This window comes from Dama dama, chromosome X, assembly GCF_033118175.1.
Source record: "Dama dama isolate Ldn47 chromosome X, ASM3311817v1, whole genome shotgun sequence".
Taxonomy (NCBI): Eukaryota; Metazoa; Chordata; class Mammalia; order Artiodactyla; family Cervidae; genus Dama; species Dama dama.
This window is the reverse complement of record NC_083714.1, coordinates 158,536,901-158,554,060: the sequence shown is the minus strand read 5'-3', so window position 1 is coordinate 158,554,060 and position 17,160 is coordinate 158,536,901. Positions and strand designations below refer to the sequence as shown.

General features: G+C 40.0%; 1 protein-coding gene and 1 long non-coding RNA gene across 9 annotated transcripts in view; both read left to right on the top strand.

Moving 5' to 3' along the window:
* Window positions 1-600: 600 nt before the first annotated feature.
* Window positions 601-17,160, top strand: part of LOC133052239 (lysine-specific demethylase 6A-like) — a 169,166-nt gene continuing 152,606 nt past the window's right edge. For 3 of the 8 annotated variants that reach the window (XM_061137019.1, XM_061137018.1, XM_061137020.1), the window contains exons 1-2: window positions 606-1,115; window positions 1,309-1,372. In XM_061137019.1, coding sequence (XP_060993002.1) covers window positions 964-1,115; window positions 1,309-1,372 — 216 coding nt within the window. In that variant the 5' untranslated portion in view covers window positions 606-963. Of the gene's footprint in view, window positions 1,116-1,150; window positions 1,262-1,308; window positions 1,373-17,160 lie in introns of those variants that run through there. The other 5 variants (XM_061137023.1, XM_061137021.1, XM_061137027.1 and 2 more) reach the window with 4 other exon arrangements.
* LOC133052242 (uncharacterized) lies at window positions 3,857-7,761 on the top strand. Its single transcript, XR_009692009.1, has 3 exons — window positions 3,857-4,387; window positions 5,261-5,390; window positions 6,654-7,761. It is a non-coding gene; the product is annotated as an uncharacterized LOC133052242 (long non-coding RNA).

The window sequence follows — 17,160 nt, the reverse complement described above, 5'->3', positions numbered from 1 at the left end:
GACCGCAGGTAAGGCTATTCACTCAGTCTGGGTTAGTGAATGGTTTGAGGTCTTAGGGTCCTTATTTCTTTCTCTTAGCACGCGGCTGAGAGGCAACAGGGCAAGCAGAGTTCAGGGCGCAGCGTCATGATTTTCCAGAAATCCTAAAAGTCTCTTCTGCGAGCCAAAGTTCAGTGTCCTGTAGTTGTTACAGATAGTATCAACCAGCGAGGTCCGAGAACATAAAGCCTCGCGCTGCGGAGCCGGTAAAGGAGTTGTATATACCCTTTATGCGTACGGACGTCGTCCGCAGTATTTTCCTTATCTCATCTTTCCCCGTACTGCCTCCTTTGGTTATTATGTTTGCTCCCAAAGTAATGAGAACCTCACCTCCCTTTTGCTACTAGGGTGTATGTAATTCGCACAACCAAACTTTTTGGTGTATCTGGTGGCTACCCTTTCCCCGACTGACGCGTCCATTAACCAATTACTGACGGGACTTTCCGCCCCTTCCTGTCCCTGGTTGGGGTCGGACTCGGGTATCCAGCAAGTTCAGTGGAGCCGCAACTGACGTAAGTCAACAAAGGTCACGTGAGAAGAACAATTCGTTTCAATTGGCGGCGCCTGGCTGAGGGGGTGCGGGCGTCACGGCCACTTGGGGTTCGCCCAGTGACACGATTACAACAACTTTGTGCTGGTGGCTAGTGAAGTTTGTGATTCTAAGAAATTCTTCCATTACAGCGACGTTCCGCCTTTTCTGTTGTCTCCGCTAATCCAGTGATGTGATTCTGGTAGCCGAACTCCGTGCCCGCGTGTCCGCTGCTTTTGCTAACCTTGGGGTTTTTCTTCGCTGTGAGTCGTGTTGGACAAGGCAGCGGCGATAAAGTTGGTTTGCCAGTTTCTCACCGCTAGTGCGTCTTTTCCAGCTCCGGACTGGGAGTTGGTAGGTTTCAGATTTGGGAGTTTTGCGTTGGTTGTATTTACATGAAATCCTGCGGAGTTTCGCTCGCAGCAGCCGCCCCTGCTTTCAGTGATGAGGAACAGAAAATGGCGGCGGGAAAACCGAGAGGCAAGACTAAGGAAGGGACCTTAAGCTTGACAGCCGAAGAGAGGGAGGAGCTCAGCGGATTGGACAGGTAAGGACCGCCGTCATTCTCCCAACTGCCTCGGCACGAACTGGAGCCGCCCTTTGAGGACAGCGGACCTCGGGGTGCTTGCGGTAGCGGCCCCTTGGAAGCAGTGGCTGCTGCTGAGGCCTCCGGATCTGGAACGGACAGACCAGGTAGCTTTACCCCAGCCTTAACAAGTGTCCTGTATTTCTTCCCATAGCCGCCTCTTTGGGTTCCTGAACCTTCACGAAGATGGCGCCAAGACTGAGACCCTGTTGCTCAAGGTAAGGCAATCATGAGTGAACTTGACCGTCACTAGACCGTTAATATGAACAGTTGTAAAATTTTCAAACGTGTACCACTTGGACTTTTTTTTTTTTTTTGGCAGTTATTTCTCTAGCGTCTAATTTTAGTTTCGTTTTAAGCTTTCTTATATCCTGTTCTCGGAAAGTAAGACTTGCAGTACCTGACATCAGTGAAGAGTTAAAACTAGGTATTTCATCGGTATACAGATCTTTACGTGTTTGACCAGAAGTTAAGTGATTTGTTTACTTCTTTGGGTCTAGCCGTTAAGAAATATTACCGTCAATGTCATTTTATGATCGTGTTGTTTCTGGAGCCTAGTTTCTTGTGTGAAGGAGACCAGGGAGCTTTGGCTGTGCGTGAAAAGTTGTTGGCACTGACATTTAGTTAATGGCTGCCCCTGTCGACCAAGATGGCGGGAAATGGTGCAGAAATGACTCTGCGAGCTTCGAGAGGTTGTAGATATAAACAGGGAAATACTAGCAAGGAGTATGCCTTTGTCTCAGCTCCTGTAGCTAGATAGTACTGAAGAAAAATTAAGCATTATTATCTAAAAGTATATTTCTTTTATCGTTACCAAGCTTCACAGCAGCTTTCATAAACACTGAATATGCTTAACAACCCTAAGCACATTAAATGAACCTTAGTCATCTAATTTTATGACTGTACAAAGGCCCTACGTTTTTAAGCCTGTCATTTTTTGTCTCCTGAGCAAAATCTGGTTAAAGTATATATTCTACTGTCTGGAAGCTGGAAATTTTGGACAACTCTTGCTTCCATTAGTTTCTTTTTTTAGATGAAATTGGTTATTGTGAATTTCTCTGTAGTGCAGTTGAGAAGGAAATGTTATGTGATTTTTACTTTTAAAGTGTTTTTCCTGACATGATTCTCATCTTTAGTTTGAGTTTGTGTAGTTGAGTTTCTTTTCCCCATAATCTCCCTTTGTCTCCTCAGCGAAGAGTGACCATCAGCTGAACTGTAATAATTTTTTCACTAAGTCCAGTTGATTGGCTAAAACTTAAAACTTTTATCCTGTATGTGAAAATTGCTGCATTAAAATTATCGCTGGCAAAGTAAATAGTGACTAGATCTAATAAGATGTAAGCGACCATGATTGTTGTTCTTAGTTTAAAGAAATTGAATACTTTCAAAGTTGCCCAAATAAACTGAAAAAATTTTGACTTTAAGGGGATGTTATATTGTAGAGTTGATCTTTTAACTTGGATCAGTGAGGTTGAGAATGTGCTGTGCTTTGCTGAAGTTGAGCATACTGATGGTAATTTGAAAAAGAATGGGCAAATGTGTTACTCCAGTTATGATAATTAAAAAGATACCATGACTTTTGATTCTTGTTCATAACTTTAAATATCTAAATACATGAACTCAGATAAATTCTCAGTTGATGGTATTCAGTGTTGGGGATTTGATATTAACTGTTTACAATATGATGCAGTTCTGGGTTTAAATTTTAAGAAACTCTCTTCAACTGGGACTTCCCTGGTGGCTCAGATGGTAGAAGCATCTGCCTACAATGCGGGAGACCTGGGTTCGTTCCCTGGGTTGGGAAGATCCCCTGGAGAAGGAAATGGCAGCCCACTCCAGTATTCTTGCCTGGAAAATCCCATGGACAGAGGAGCCTGGCAGACTACAGTCCATGGGGTCACAAAGAGTCGGACATGACTGATCGACTTCACTTTCACTTTCCTCAATTATTAGTTATAAAGGTGAGCTTGTCTCTCAAATTAAGTAATTTTCTAATAATGAGAAGGCTTGAACTTTCATTATGTAGAATTGTAGCTTTGTAGAACATGGAGTAATGTTATTTTGTTGACTATTGTAAATATTTTCAGTGAAATAGAAATTAACTTGATTAATATTTAGCTTTGAGACTTGTGAATTCCTCTCTCCTAGGTCAAGACTCGTTAACCTTAATATTAGTCACTTAAGTGAAGTGAAATATTCTGGGTTGTGTTAGCAACCTTATGGATTCACCTCTCCTACTTTTTCTTTTTTTCTCCTAGTTTTTCAAGCTTTATTTAATTATATTTGGCATAAAGTAAAACTGCTAGGATTTAACATGCACAAATTGGACATCATAGTTTCTTTAGGCCTGTGTTTGAAGTCTCTTTTCATCAGGGGTGCTTTCTTTCAATGATTAGTTTCTCTGTCTCTGAGAAAAAAAATTTTAAGTATAATGTTGTTATGTGCCATTGGAATTGTTACAATCGTGGACTCTTAAAGCTCTCTAATAAAAGATTTTGAAGGATTGCCATATATACACAGTGTTGGAAATTTTAGATTTAAAGTGAAGTGAAGTTGCTCAGTCGTGTCTGACTATTTGCGACCCCATGGACTGTAAACCACCAGGCTCCTCTGCCCGTGGAATTCTCCAGGCAAGAAAACTTGGAGTGGGATGCCATTTCCTTCTCCAGAAGATCTTTCTGGCTCAGGGATCAAACCTGGGTCTATAGCATTGAAGTCAGACTCTGTACCATCGGAGTTAGATTAAAATAAGCTGTAAACAGCTAGTTGTTACCTAATCAAAGTTTTTGAACTGTCACATGACCTTAAGTAGGTTACAGGTTTTTAAAAAATAATTAATTCATTAGGCTGCTCTGGGTCTTAGTTGCAGCATGTGGGATCTAGTTCCCGGACAAGGGAGGGAACCCTGGCCCAGTGCCTTGTTGAGTTCCGAGTCTTAACCACTGAACCACCAGGGAAGTCCCTCAACTTTTTAAAATTAGAGTGTATTTTAACTGATTAGAGAGGCCTTTTAACAGAAATTATCAGCGGTGAGTTTCCTTGTAGTTTAGAAAATGTTTTGGATTGATTTTTTTGTTAGGTAAGAATATAATTGAAATAGAATTGTTTGCTGAAATAAAAAAAGCCGAATATGAGATCTGTGAGTTTCAGGTTTGTTTAGAGCCTTACTGAGGACGGCAGCCTGGGAGACAGCCTCTCAGATTGTTCTGAGAACTCCTCTGCCTAGGTAAGAGGTAAGTCAGAATATAAACTTGGTAGAAGATTTACTGCTATTCACCAGCATGCACGCATTCTGGATTGCTTCAGTCCTGTCTGACTTCTTGCCACCCCATGGACTGTAGCCCACTAGTCTCCTCTGTCCATGGGATTCTCCAGACAGGAGTACTGGAGTGGGTTGCCATTCCCTTTTCCAGGGAATGGTTATCTTAATGATTTTAGTGCTTTTTAAAGTATGGGAACATGCAGAATATAAAATTTTTTTCCCAAAGGTATGTTAACTGTCTGAAAACATGATCAGTCAGTTATTCCTGAGCAGAGTACCTCTTTCTTTTTCTCCACCCTGAGCTTCTTTCAGGATGTGTTGAGGTCGGTAGCTGCTATGGCTAGTGACTCAATCTTTGTAGAACCAGATGGCAAGTGATATTTTTGGTTTATAGACTGTTACTAATATGGTACTCCTTTAAAATAATGCTGGAGGTCTGGGATTGTATTGCTACTGTTTATTTAGAGGTTTCTTTGTAAATATTTAGTCTTATCTACAAAATATTATCAAAACTTTGGGTTTGGGGTGTTTTTTTGGGTAGTTACCTGGGTCAAGAAGATCCCCTGGAGAAGGAAATGGCAACCCACTCCAGTATTCTTGCTGAGAAATCCCATAGAGAGAGCAGCCTGGTAGGCTATAGTCCATAGGGTCACAAAGAGCTGGACATAACTTAGCAACTAAACAATAACATTAATCATTAAAGAGGTTAGGGAAGTTGTCGTTTGTCTGCTGTTCAATGATGTGTACCTTTTTACCTTGAGGGATATTTTTAGAATAGTTGTTATTTAAATGTTTTTGAGAACTGGAAATAATTTAAAATTGATTAAAACATCCATTTTTCTAGATTTGATCTGCTTATGTGTAGTTGGTGATGGACAGGGACGCCTGGCATGTTGCAATCCATGGGGTCACAAAGAGTCAGGACACGACTAAATGATTGAACTGAACTGAACTGAACTGATATGGAGAAAAATGTATTAATATGGTTTCAGAAATGGTGTTTTTGTACTGTAATCTTTCAGTGGTGATATTTAAAGTTTCCTTATATATATTTTATATTTGCTGACATTTAAGCATATTTTCCTTTCCTTTTCTTTCTTTTTTTTTTTTTTTTGGGCTGAACCTCATGACTTGAGGAACCTTAGCTTCCCATAGGGACTGAATCCAGTTAGCACTCAGCTAACCACTGGACTGCCAGAGTCAATGTATTCATTTCCCAGTTTAGAAAGGTAGTTGTTTGAGTTAAAAAAGTAACAGTAGAAATAATGTAATTTTGTGTTACTTAGAAATTGTATTTAATTTGAGGCACTAGAAACTGTTTTCTTGTTAGGAAAGTTGCCTTTTTTTTTTTTGAAAGTTGCCTTTTAAACAATTATGGTTTGAGTTTTTACCTGTTAGTGAACAAAGTCTTGGGTAGGCCTTATGTAAGAATGTTAATATAAAATTTTGGTATAACACCATATATAAAGTCCAGAAGAGAAAGTATTTTTTTTTTTTTTTTACAGAAAGTATTTTAATATTGGTGCACAATTCAGAATTGCCAGCTTACAAATGGAAACTTTCTTAGATTTGAAAGACTTCCTTTTTAAAAAGTAAAATAACTCTTTTAAAAGTCTAACTAAGTGGGTAATATTTGGTAGTCATTATTAAGGTATGAATAAAACTTCTGTTTGATAGGAATCGTGACTTGGGTGATAAAACTTAGGAGGCATCAGTCAGTAAATCAAAATGAAGTTTTAGCACTTGGCCGATTATGGAGTCTTTTTCATATTTGGAACCAGTCTGTTGTTCCATGTCCAGTTCTAACTATTGCTTCCTGACCTGTGTACAGGTTTCTCAAGAGGCAGGTCAGGTGGTCTGGTATTCCCATCTCTTTAAGAATTTTCCACAGTTTATTGTGATCCACATAGTCAAAGGCCTTGGCATAGTCAATAAAGCAGAAATAGATGTTTCTCTGAAACTGTCTTGCTTTTTTGATGGTCCAGTGGATGTTGGCAGTTTGATCTCTAGTTCCTCTGCCTTTTCTAAAACCAACTTGAACATCTGAAATTTCATGGTTCACATATTGCCGAAGCCTGGCTTGGAGAATTTTGAGCATCACTACTAGTATGTGAGATGAGTGCAATTGTGTGGTAGTTTGAGCATTCTTGGGCATTATCTTTCTTAGGGATTGGAATAAAAACTGACCTTTTCCAGTCCAGTGGCCACTGCTGAGTTTTTTCTTTTTTTTGCTCCAGAATCACTGCAGATTGTGACTGCAGTCATGAAATTAAAAAACACTCCTTGGAAGGAAAGTTATGACCAACCTAGACAGCATATTAAAAAGCAGACACTACTTTGCCAACAAAGGTCCATCTCGTTAAAGCTATGGTTTTCCCAGTAATCATGTATGGATGTGAGAGTTGGACAATAAAGAAAGCTGAGCACTGATAAATTGATGCTTTTGAACCATGGTGTTGGAGAACACTCTTGAGAAACCCTTGAACTGCAAGGAGATCCAACTAGTCCATCCTAAAGGAGATCAGACATGAGTGTTCATTGGTAGGACTGATGTTGAAACTGATACTCCAGTACTTTGGCCACCTGATGTGAAGAGCTGACTCATTTGAAAAGACCCTAATGCTGGGAAATATTGAGGACAGGAGGAGAAGGGGATGACAGAGGACGAGATGGTTGGATGGCATCACCGAATCATTGGACACGGGTTTGGGTGGACTCTGGGAGTTGGTGTTGGACAGGGAGGACTGGCGTGCTGTGGTTCATGGGGTTGCAGAGAGTAGGACATGACTGAGCGACTGAACTGAACTGAATAATGGAATCAATGTAGACTTTTTTTATATCGGCTACATGATTTTATTTTTTTAAATTTATTTTTGGCTGCACTGGGTCTTTGTGGCTGCTTAAGAGCTTTCTCTAGTTGCAGAAAGCAGAGACTACTCTCTAGTTGTGGTGCTCAGGCTTCTTTTGCAGTGGCTTCTTGTTACGAAGCCCACAGTCTAGGCTTATGGGTTTTAGAAGTTGCAGCATACGGGGTCTGTAGTTGTGGTACAGGAGTTTAGTTGCTCGGCAGCATGTGAAATCTAATGGACCAGCAAGCAGACCCATGTTCCCTGTACTGGCAGGGTGGATTCCTCTCCACAGTACCACCAGGGAAGTCCCTGTTAGATGATTTTTTATTTTTTTGAATTGCAGCTCATGATGCTTTGAGCTGTTTGAACTCATGCTAAAATGATCCTAATATTTTTGAAATCAGATATCCAGAGAGCTAATTTATATTAAGAAAACCATTAACATTGAGTTGAAATTAACACCTATCTGCCCATGTTTTTAGATGGTGGTGTTTTTTTTTTTTTTTTTTTTTGACAATCCTCTGGGCTTTCAGGATCTCAGTTTCCCCAAACAGAGATTGAACTCAGACCAAGGTAGTTCTAACCATTGGACCACCAGGAAATTCCCTGTAGATTGTTGTTAAGTTAGGCTAATGATAGCTTTATTTGAACATGCACTGAATTTTCAAATGATTGGCTTATAAATTGAGATAATAAATCAGAGTGATAAAAACTTGACTGTGATAAGTGCAAGATTTTTTTAATGCGTAGAAATAGCACAGATATTTCTGCCTGCAGTACAGGAGGAAAAAATAATTTTTGGTCACCCCTTCTAGTTTCTTGGCTGAAACCCCTCTGTGATAAAATGAATTTGCAGGAGAGAAATAGAATTTAATACCATGTATGCCTGTTGTCTCTGATATCAGAGAGGCAACAGTGAGCGGTGGTGAGATCTTAATCCCCGGCCCAGAATTGATCCTGGGTAGCTTGGATAAAATCTAGGACTCCAACTCACCAAAGGGCTAGAGGCTAGAAGCTAATTTTCCCTGTTCTTTGTCCCCAGTGAAAAGTGCATTTATCATGGAGGCAGAAACTGTAAATGTAGGTACAAAGTTTATTATTAGAGACATGGCACAACAACAAGTGGGAGATCACGTAGAGAAATTGTTTAGTTGAGATCAAGGTTGAGATGCACAAACTAAGGGAAAGGGTGTGGGTATTCCCCTTAGTGAGGAGGTGCACACTGAAGGGACATTAAGTCATTTATATAGTGCAGATCTGCTGGGTCTTTGTCTTCCTTCAGGCCAGTTACCTTGTTTCTTTTTCCATACCTGACTTACTGTGGGACCTTCCTCTGGGGTGTGCATGCACCTCTGAGCCAAGATGGACTTCCCAAGATATGATCTCCCAAGATGGGAAGAGCAAGACCCTTAATGGCCTGGAGTTATCCCTTGACTTTTAACACCAAGAACCCTTCCTGCACATGTGTACTGTCTCCCTTATCTTGTACTTTGAAAGGCCTTTGCTTCTCTTTGGCCTTGCTATACTTATTCTCTTAAAGTGTTAAAAAGAGAGAAAAACTTGCTATCTACCTTGTTTGTTTTGTTATTGCTATTTCCAAGAGCAAGTATGGGTCTGATTATAAATTCCTCAGTTGCAACCCACCTGTCTCTTATCTCAGGAAATGCAAAGAGAGGGCTGGCTGATTATAAATGTCCAATCTGGAGTCTCTCTATCTTCTGCCTCATAGCCATGAGACATAGCTTGGAAAGTTGAATAGCTCTTCAAAATGGGCCAAGTATAAATACCATTTACCACTTAAGGCATGTGAGATGTTGGGGGTGGGAGGCAGGTTAACAGTTAAAGGGGACCGAAGTTAAGGTTGTTAATGCACATTTAATTTTGGGTTTCTTTCCTTCTGTGATACCTTCTTGTGATTGAGAGTCCTCCATTTTTCCTGCTATCAAAAGGAAGATCTTATATCCCATTTTCAGAAGTACCCTTGTCTATGGCTTCTCTGTAGTTTCATTTCAAAATAATCCTGTCTATGCTAAAGTGCCATTTTCTGCTACCTTGGAGAAGGTAATGGCAACCCTCTTCAGTGTTCTTGCCACGGCAATCCTGTGGATGGAGGAGCCTGGCAGGTTGCAGTCCGTGGGGTTCTCAAAGAGTCTTGTGTGACTGAGTGACTGAGCACACACATTCTTCTTCCTTTCATTATTTTGAGCTTGTCCCCAGAATGTCAGTGAAGAGGGAAGCTAAAGTGCTTTTAAAGTTTATAGTAAAGATCAGCTTAACAAGTTAAAAGTTTGGGTAGTTTTTTCTTAGTAAGATAGTGTTTCGTGGGGATTGTTTTCTTGGTTTAGATCATCGTGATGCACTTTTTAATGCTAATTTAAAAAGCATGATTTAAATTTAAGATTTTAGCTCTTAAAAACATAAAAGATAGTTTATTCTAGACTCTGTTCCTCTTTGGTCTTATTTTGTAGTAATACTTACCATAGTTTCTTACCTTGCACTTTTTAAATGAGTACTCATTGGTCAGTTTAAAAAATTCTCTGACAAGAGTTTTGGAAAAGATACTCAGGAATATTTAATGGTCATCTTGGATTTATATTAAAAACTTAGGGCTGTTTTATGATCCTACATCTGCCCCCCCCCCCCCCCCCATTTTATTCTTAACAAGGGCATTTAACTTTAAAAATGCACCTTAAATACTGTGTTAGTGGTTGCACAGGAGTACAGATTTCATACCTAGAAATGGCTCTTCTGAGTTTACATCTTAAGGAATTATTTCCCATCTCCTTCCCATCCTTACCCCCTTTTAAGACTATTTTTAAAAAGTCAGCATTGGTCGCTTTGGCATCACATATTTTAGGACTTGCATATACATTCAGAACAGTTAGATTTTTGTGAGTATTGATCATTTTATCATGAAAGCTACCTCTTTGTCTTTATATTTATTTATTTTGCTTGGCATTAATATAGTCACTCGACTCTTACATAGTTTCTGTTTGCATAGCTTTGCCTTTCCCAGCCATTTGCTTGGATTCAGTGTGTGTCTTTTAAAAGACAGGCTGTAGTTTGCTCTTTAGCAAATCCAGCCTAGCATCTGTGACATTTATTTGGAATATATGTGCCGTTCACATTTACTTCCAACTTAAGAATGCCTACTCCTTTATTTGCTGTCAGTGTTTCATTTTTAATATTTCTTCTTTGACTCTCTTTTTGTATAAAGTTCCTATTACTTATTGTACGCTGTTTAATTCCTGTTTATTTTTTTTTTCTTTCTTAGCTGTATGTTTTAAAAATTATTGAGGTAAAAGTCACATACTATATAATTTGCTCCTGTAATAGTTTAAAACTGTATGGTGCAGTGTTATTTGTACATTCAAGATGCATGATTATACTATTACCTGATTTTGGGTATTGTCATCATCTCTAACCAAAAAACCCCAGGAATTACTACCTGGGACCATTCTCTGCCTATCGCTTAAAAAACATACAACATGTGGTCTTTTGTTTCTGATATCTTTCAGTCATTATAAGGTTTTCAAAGTTTATTCATGTTGTATCATCTGTCAGTATTTTACTCCTGTCTGTGGCTGAGTCATTATTCTACCTCCTGTGAAAAGCCAAATGTGGTTTGGTTATTCATTCATTCTTTGATGGATATTCAGTTATTTCCAGGTTTTTGCCTGTTACGAATAGTAGGTCTCCCTTATCCCTGGTTTTGCTTCTCTGGTCCCAGTTCACCACCTCTCCCTATCATGTGATCCAGCAGTATTAACTGGGAAATACATAGAAATAAACAGTTAAAGTCATGTGCTGTTTTGAGTAGCATGATGAAATCTCTCACCCTTCTTCTACTGCCTGCCCAGAATGTGAACATCCTTGTCCAGCATGTCCATGCTGTATATTTCTACCTGTCCCTTAGTCCTTAGTGATGTTCTCAGCAGATTGACTATCCTAGTAATTTTGTTCCAGTTACCCTTGTTATACTATCATGGCCACAAAGTAGTGATGTCAGCAGTTTATAAGTCAGGCACAGTAAGAAAATATCTAAACTGAAGTGAATGTTTTGTATTGGAAAAAAAGTGAGATAACTAGATAAAGTGAAGGATCATCATATAGTCCTGTTTTTAAACATGATTGCTCATCAGAAACATATCTGGAGCTTTGGGGGGAAAAAAGCAATGCCTGGACATTTGTATTTTTGAAATATTCTAAAATAATTCTGATAGGCATCTGGATTTTGAAAAGGCATTGTAGGCTTTTGTTTACATGGACTCCTGTAATTTGAATGTTAGCCCATTTAATGTTGTTCCAGAGGTCTCTGAGACTGTTCTCGATTCTTATCATTCTTTTTTCTTTATTCTGCTCCTTGGCAGTTATTTCGGTCATTCTGTCTTCCAGCTCACTTATCCATTCTTCTGCCTCAGTTTTTCTGTTACTGATTTTTTTCTAGAGTGTTTTTAATTTTAGTGACTGTGTTTATTTGTTATTTTTTAATTTAACTTTGTTAAATATATTAGATGTTTCTTATTTTTTTTTCCATTCTATTTTTGATCTGTTGAAACTTCTTTATTACCATTATTCTAAATTCTTTTTCAAATACATTGCCTATTTCCTCTTCATTTATTTGATCTTGTAGTTTTTTGTCTTGTTCTTTCATCTGTAACTTTATTTTTTGGATGGGTGGTACTATGTTCCTGTCTCACTAGTTGTTTGGCCTGAGGTTTCCAGCAGTGGAGTTTGTGGACCACTGGTTAGAGTCGGGTCTTGGTGTTGAAATGTGTACCTATGGGAGATGTCACTCTGATTAATATCCTTGGGGCCTGAGGTTCTGTTATTCCAGAATTTCAGACTCAGCGCTCATGACTCAGGGGTTCAGATCTGGTCTCTGACCTTTGAAGCTGGATTCTGCAAGCTGTAGGGTACAGACCCCCCCCCCCCAAAAAAAAAAAACAAAAAAGAGACAAACAGATAGGAAAAAGAAAAAGTGGAATAACTTACAAAGAATGAAAGATAATAATTCCTGAAGGGTAAAGCCAGACTCAATAGCGAGAGAGAAGGAAAAAAAAAAAAAAAATGTATATATATATATATAAATGAGGGAGCAGAATCATAATGAGTAAAAAATAATAGAATAATTCTAGAAAACTAACAAATAGTAGAAAAAAATAAGAATATGCATGAAACAACACTGGAACGTAAAGTTGAACTCCACTAGTAAATAGTAAAAACACTGAAAAAAAACCCAAAACACCAAAAGGCAGATAAAACTTAGGCTGTGAAGAGAGGCTTGAATGAAGATGGCTTAGATGGTGCAGGTGTTTAGTTGCGAGTGGGGTCTGACTCAGTACCCAGTCCTTCAGAGAGGATCCTGGTGTGGGTTAGGGGTCCAGGCCCCACCCACCAAGAGGGCCTCTGCAGTGCCTCTGGCTTTGGGGTATGAGAATAAGGCCAGGCCCCCAGGAGGCTCCCTAGGTCCTGGATGGGGGAACACCAGTAGGATTCTTCTCTCCTTCACATCTGGAGGAACCCCTCCCTGGGCAGCCTTGCTCTGTCTCCACTCCCTTCTGTACCTGCAGGACCTCTGTGGGCTGAAGGTGCCCTCGGAAGTGACTCTGGGGCCAGAGTAGGGTGGGGAGGGTACTGAAGGGTGGAGGGGGCCCCTGGAAGGAGGAGAGAACTGAAAGGTAGAGGGGGCTCCTGAATGGCAGAGAGCCAAGTCCAGAGATCAGACAGAGCCCATGGAAGGGGGCACATGTAGGACAGGGTCTTTGGAGGGAAGAGGAAAAGAAATGGTGGAGGGGGACCCTGGAAGGTAGAAGGGGGCTCCAGGGTGGCAGAGGCCTCAACCTGGAGGGAGGAGTGGAGGGTGACCCCTGGAGAGAAGGTCCCCCTGGAGAGGGTCCTGGAGGGGGGCCTTGGAGGGTGGAGGGGGCCCCAAAGGTGGAAGTGGTCCTGAAGGTGAAGGGCAAAGGGCTTGGCCTGAGCACCTTAGGAGGTTCCTCAGAGCCGAGGGGGGAAAGGAAGGGGACAGTAGACAGTGCTTTATTCCATGAAGCCTTCAGGTGCCTCCCAAAGCCCAGCCATCCTTTTTCTTTCCTTCTCTCTCTCATTCACAGGCTCTACTCAGATGGTGGGATCCCTGAAGAGTGTAGGGTGCCCCAGAGGGAAGAAGCCTCCATCAGAGGGAGGAGAGGCCTCAGAGGCCAGAGGTCCAGGCCCTTGGGGCCCAGAAGGCTCCCCAGGATCAAGTGAAGGCAGAACCCCAGGGTTCTTTCTGTCTCCTCGGAGATCCCTTCCCTTCCTGATGGAGCAAGTACTGCTGTTCCTAGCACAATGGCTTCCAAATAGCTCTCCTCCTCCAGTAGACCCTCGGTTGATGGTCCCAGGCCTTGAGCTTTCTCCACACCCCTCTGTCTGGTACCTGGTTTTCTCTGGGGCTCCTCCCATCATCCTGTCCTCAGGAGGTCCCTGACCAGTGACTGGAAGGCATCCTAGGCATGGGGAGATGTGGACTCTGTGTCTTCCTTTGCTGCCATCTGGGCTATGCCCTTCAACAATAAGCTTTTGATGTTCAGACTACCTTCATCTTGCTACAGATTTCTATATAAACTGCTTCTTGGAAACAGTTCCCTCAGGGTTACTTGAGATGCTTTTTAAAAATTCCTACCAAATATAACTCAACTTTTAGGTTGTGACTATTTTCTTTAGGTTGACAGTTTTGGCAGCCATCATGAAGGGACCCAGAGCAGGTTTCTCTCTTCTGCCTGAACTCTATGAGAAACCAGAGCCTTGGTACCAGTATATCCCCCATGTGCCCATCCACCTCCTCAGGGAGTCTGGATAGATGTGAGTGAGTCTTTCCTGGTTCTCAGATCTCCTGTATTGTAGATAATCCTAAGTTTTATTTGGTGCAGGGAAAATGTTATCTTGAAACTTGTTTCAAGAAGATGTATCTAGGTGGCTCACTTTTAATACTCTGTGTATTAATCTCTGTTGAAGGATTGGCAGTGTGCTGCTTGAGCAGTGTCCCCTCAGTGTAAAGGCACTGGGAAAACTGAGTTTGGATACTAGGTGGTTAGCCTCATATAGAGACTGGGAAGACTTTGCTTACTAAAACACTCAGTAAAATGGTACTGAGTTGTTAAGGGGAAGCCTAGCCTGTTGTTTTCCCTTGAATTGTCTACCTTACCCTGTCCAGTTCAGTTCAGTTCAGTTGCTCAGTTGTGTCCGACTCTTTGCAACCCTGTGGACCACGCACACGCCAGGCCTCCCTGTCCATCACCAACTCCCAGAGTTAATTCAAACTCATGTCCATTGAGTTGGTGAAGCCATCCAACTATCTCATCCTCTGTTGTCCCCTTCTCTTCTCGCCTTCAATCTTTCCCAGCATCAGGGTCCTTTCAGAAGAGTCATTCTTCGCGTCAGATGGCCAAAGGATTGGAGTTTCAGCTTCAGCATCAGTCCTCCATCTTCATCATCAGATAGTAAACCTTAGTTATTTGAGCAAGCAACTTTAATGTATTCCAACTGTTTTGTAAACTAAGTTTATTTTGCAATACCTGGTTCATATCTGATTTTTTAGTAAAGTCATGGAATCTCTAGTTTGCCTGGGTATGTCTACGTGCACTTTATAAATCTGAGGTAACTCTAAAAGAAGGGGTTAGCTACATACTCTAGTGTTCTTGGGCTTCCCTGGTAGCTCAGATGGTAAAGAATCTGCCTGCAATGCAAGAGACCTGGGTTTGATCCCTGGGTTGGGAAGATTGCCTGGAGAAGGGAAAGGCTTCCCACTTCAGTATTCTGGCCTGGAGAATTCAGAGTTGGACATGACTGAGTGACTTTCAGTTTTACTTTCTGCTTCTAAACAGTTCTGTCTAAATTTATAAAGAGTTCTATTTAATGTTAGTAAAAAGTGCTTAACATTTAAAATTGACCTTTCAAGATGACTTTCAGGCTCACATGAACTGGGAAATAGTCAATATTAAATTGATTCCTCATGTTAATCAGGAATTAATTTTGTTTAATATTTTTTAAGTTTGTTGATCTAATTAATATAACATTTTAAGTTTAATGTACCTATGTTTAATTAATAAGACCTTCTAACTATTTTGCGAGAAAGGTAACTCAACATGATGAAACTTTAGATGCAAATGAAATAAGAACTTTGAGATAAAATCTTTAAAGTAGTTATATTTTAGAAATGTCTACTTAAAATATTTCTAGATATTTGGTAACTTAAAGTTCTAGAGCTGTGTTATTTTAAGTGATGGAAAGTTGATTAAATAGATGAAAGAGACTGAGATATCAGTTATTAATCCAAAAATCTAGAAGTATTTCTGACTATTAATGAAAATGTTTGATGTTATCCTGAGATGTTCTCTATAAGAAGTCACATGATTTTAGAGATTATCACTGGTGTTTATTTTCACCAGTCTATAGAATGCCAATGTAAAGATAGTTCATAATTGCTTACTTCTTAGCTTTGCTAAATATTAAGGTTTTAAGAGTTGAGGACTCTAATTGAAACATTTTATTAAAGCTATGGGGAATAATACAGTAATGTTGCAGTACACAGCAAAAGATACAATGTGTTTTCAGTAAAGAAGTTATGAGAAATGGAATTACATTTTATTGGGGAAGAAAGAAAAAAATGAGCTGGTTGATTTTCTTTGGAAGGAAAATGAAAAGCAGGCTGGATACAGAAAGTGATAAGAAATTGTGAAAAGAAACCCTGAGGAAAAGGTTTTTTGCATAGTCAGGATTAACTAAATTTAGATTCAAGTTAATTAAATGGATTTTGTAATGTGAGCTACTGCAGGACTGGAATTCAATTTCGCTCTGTTAGAAGTGATCCTTTTTGATAACAAACTTGTGTTTCTGGACCGTTATTTGATGTATATTTGTTTTCCTTTTTTTATGACTTTGGTTAAATAATTGTTTCAGTTGCCTATGATCCTATTATGTTTTAAAGTCTTTTGCTATTTCTAACAGACTTCTCCAATACCAGAATGTAACCAAAGCTAAGAACAATACTGAATAGGAACCTGGAATGTTAGGTTCATGATTCAAGGTAAATTGGAAATGGTCAAACAGGAGATGGCAAAAGTGAACATCGACATTTTAGTTATCAGTAAACTAAAATGGACTGGAATGGGCAAATTTAATTCTGACGACTGCCTGTATCTACTACTGTGGGCAAGAACCCCTTAGAAGAAATGGAGTAGCCCTCATAGTCAACAAAAGAATCCAAAATGAAATTCTTGTGTGCAGTCTCAAAAACAGCAGAATGATCTCTGTTCATTTCCAAGGCAAATCATTCAGTATCACAGTAATCCATGTCTGTGCCCTAACCACTGATGCTGAAGAAATGGAGTTGAAAGTTCCATAAAGACCTGAAAAGTTCTATAAAGACCTGTAAGACCTTCTGGGACTAATACCAAAACGAATGTCCTTTTCATCATAAGGGACTGGAATGCAAAAGTAGGAACTCAAGATACCTGGAGTAACAGGCAAGTTTGGCCATAGGGTACAAAATGAAGCAGGGAAGAGGCCAATAGAGTTTTGCCAAAAGAACGCACTGGTCATGGCAAACACCCTCTACCACACAAGAAATGACTCTACACATGGACATTACCAGATGGTCAATACCGAAATCGATTGATTCTATTCTTTACAGCTGAAGATGGAGAAGCTCTATACAGTCAGCACAAACAAGACCAGGAGCAGACTATGGTTCAGTTCGTGGATGTCTTATTGCCAAATTCAGACTTAAATTGAAAAAAGTAGGGAAAACCACTGGATCATTCAGGTATTACCTAAATCAAATCCCTTACGATTATATAGTGGAAGTGAGAAACAGATTTCTGGGATTAGATATGATAGACTACCTGAAGAACTA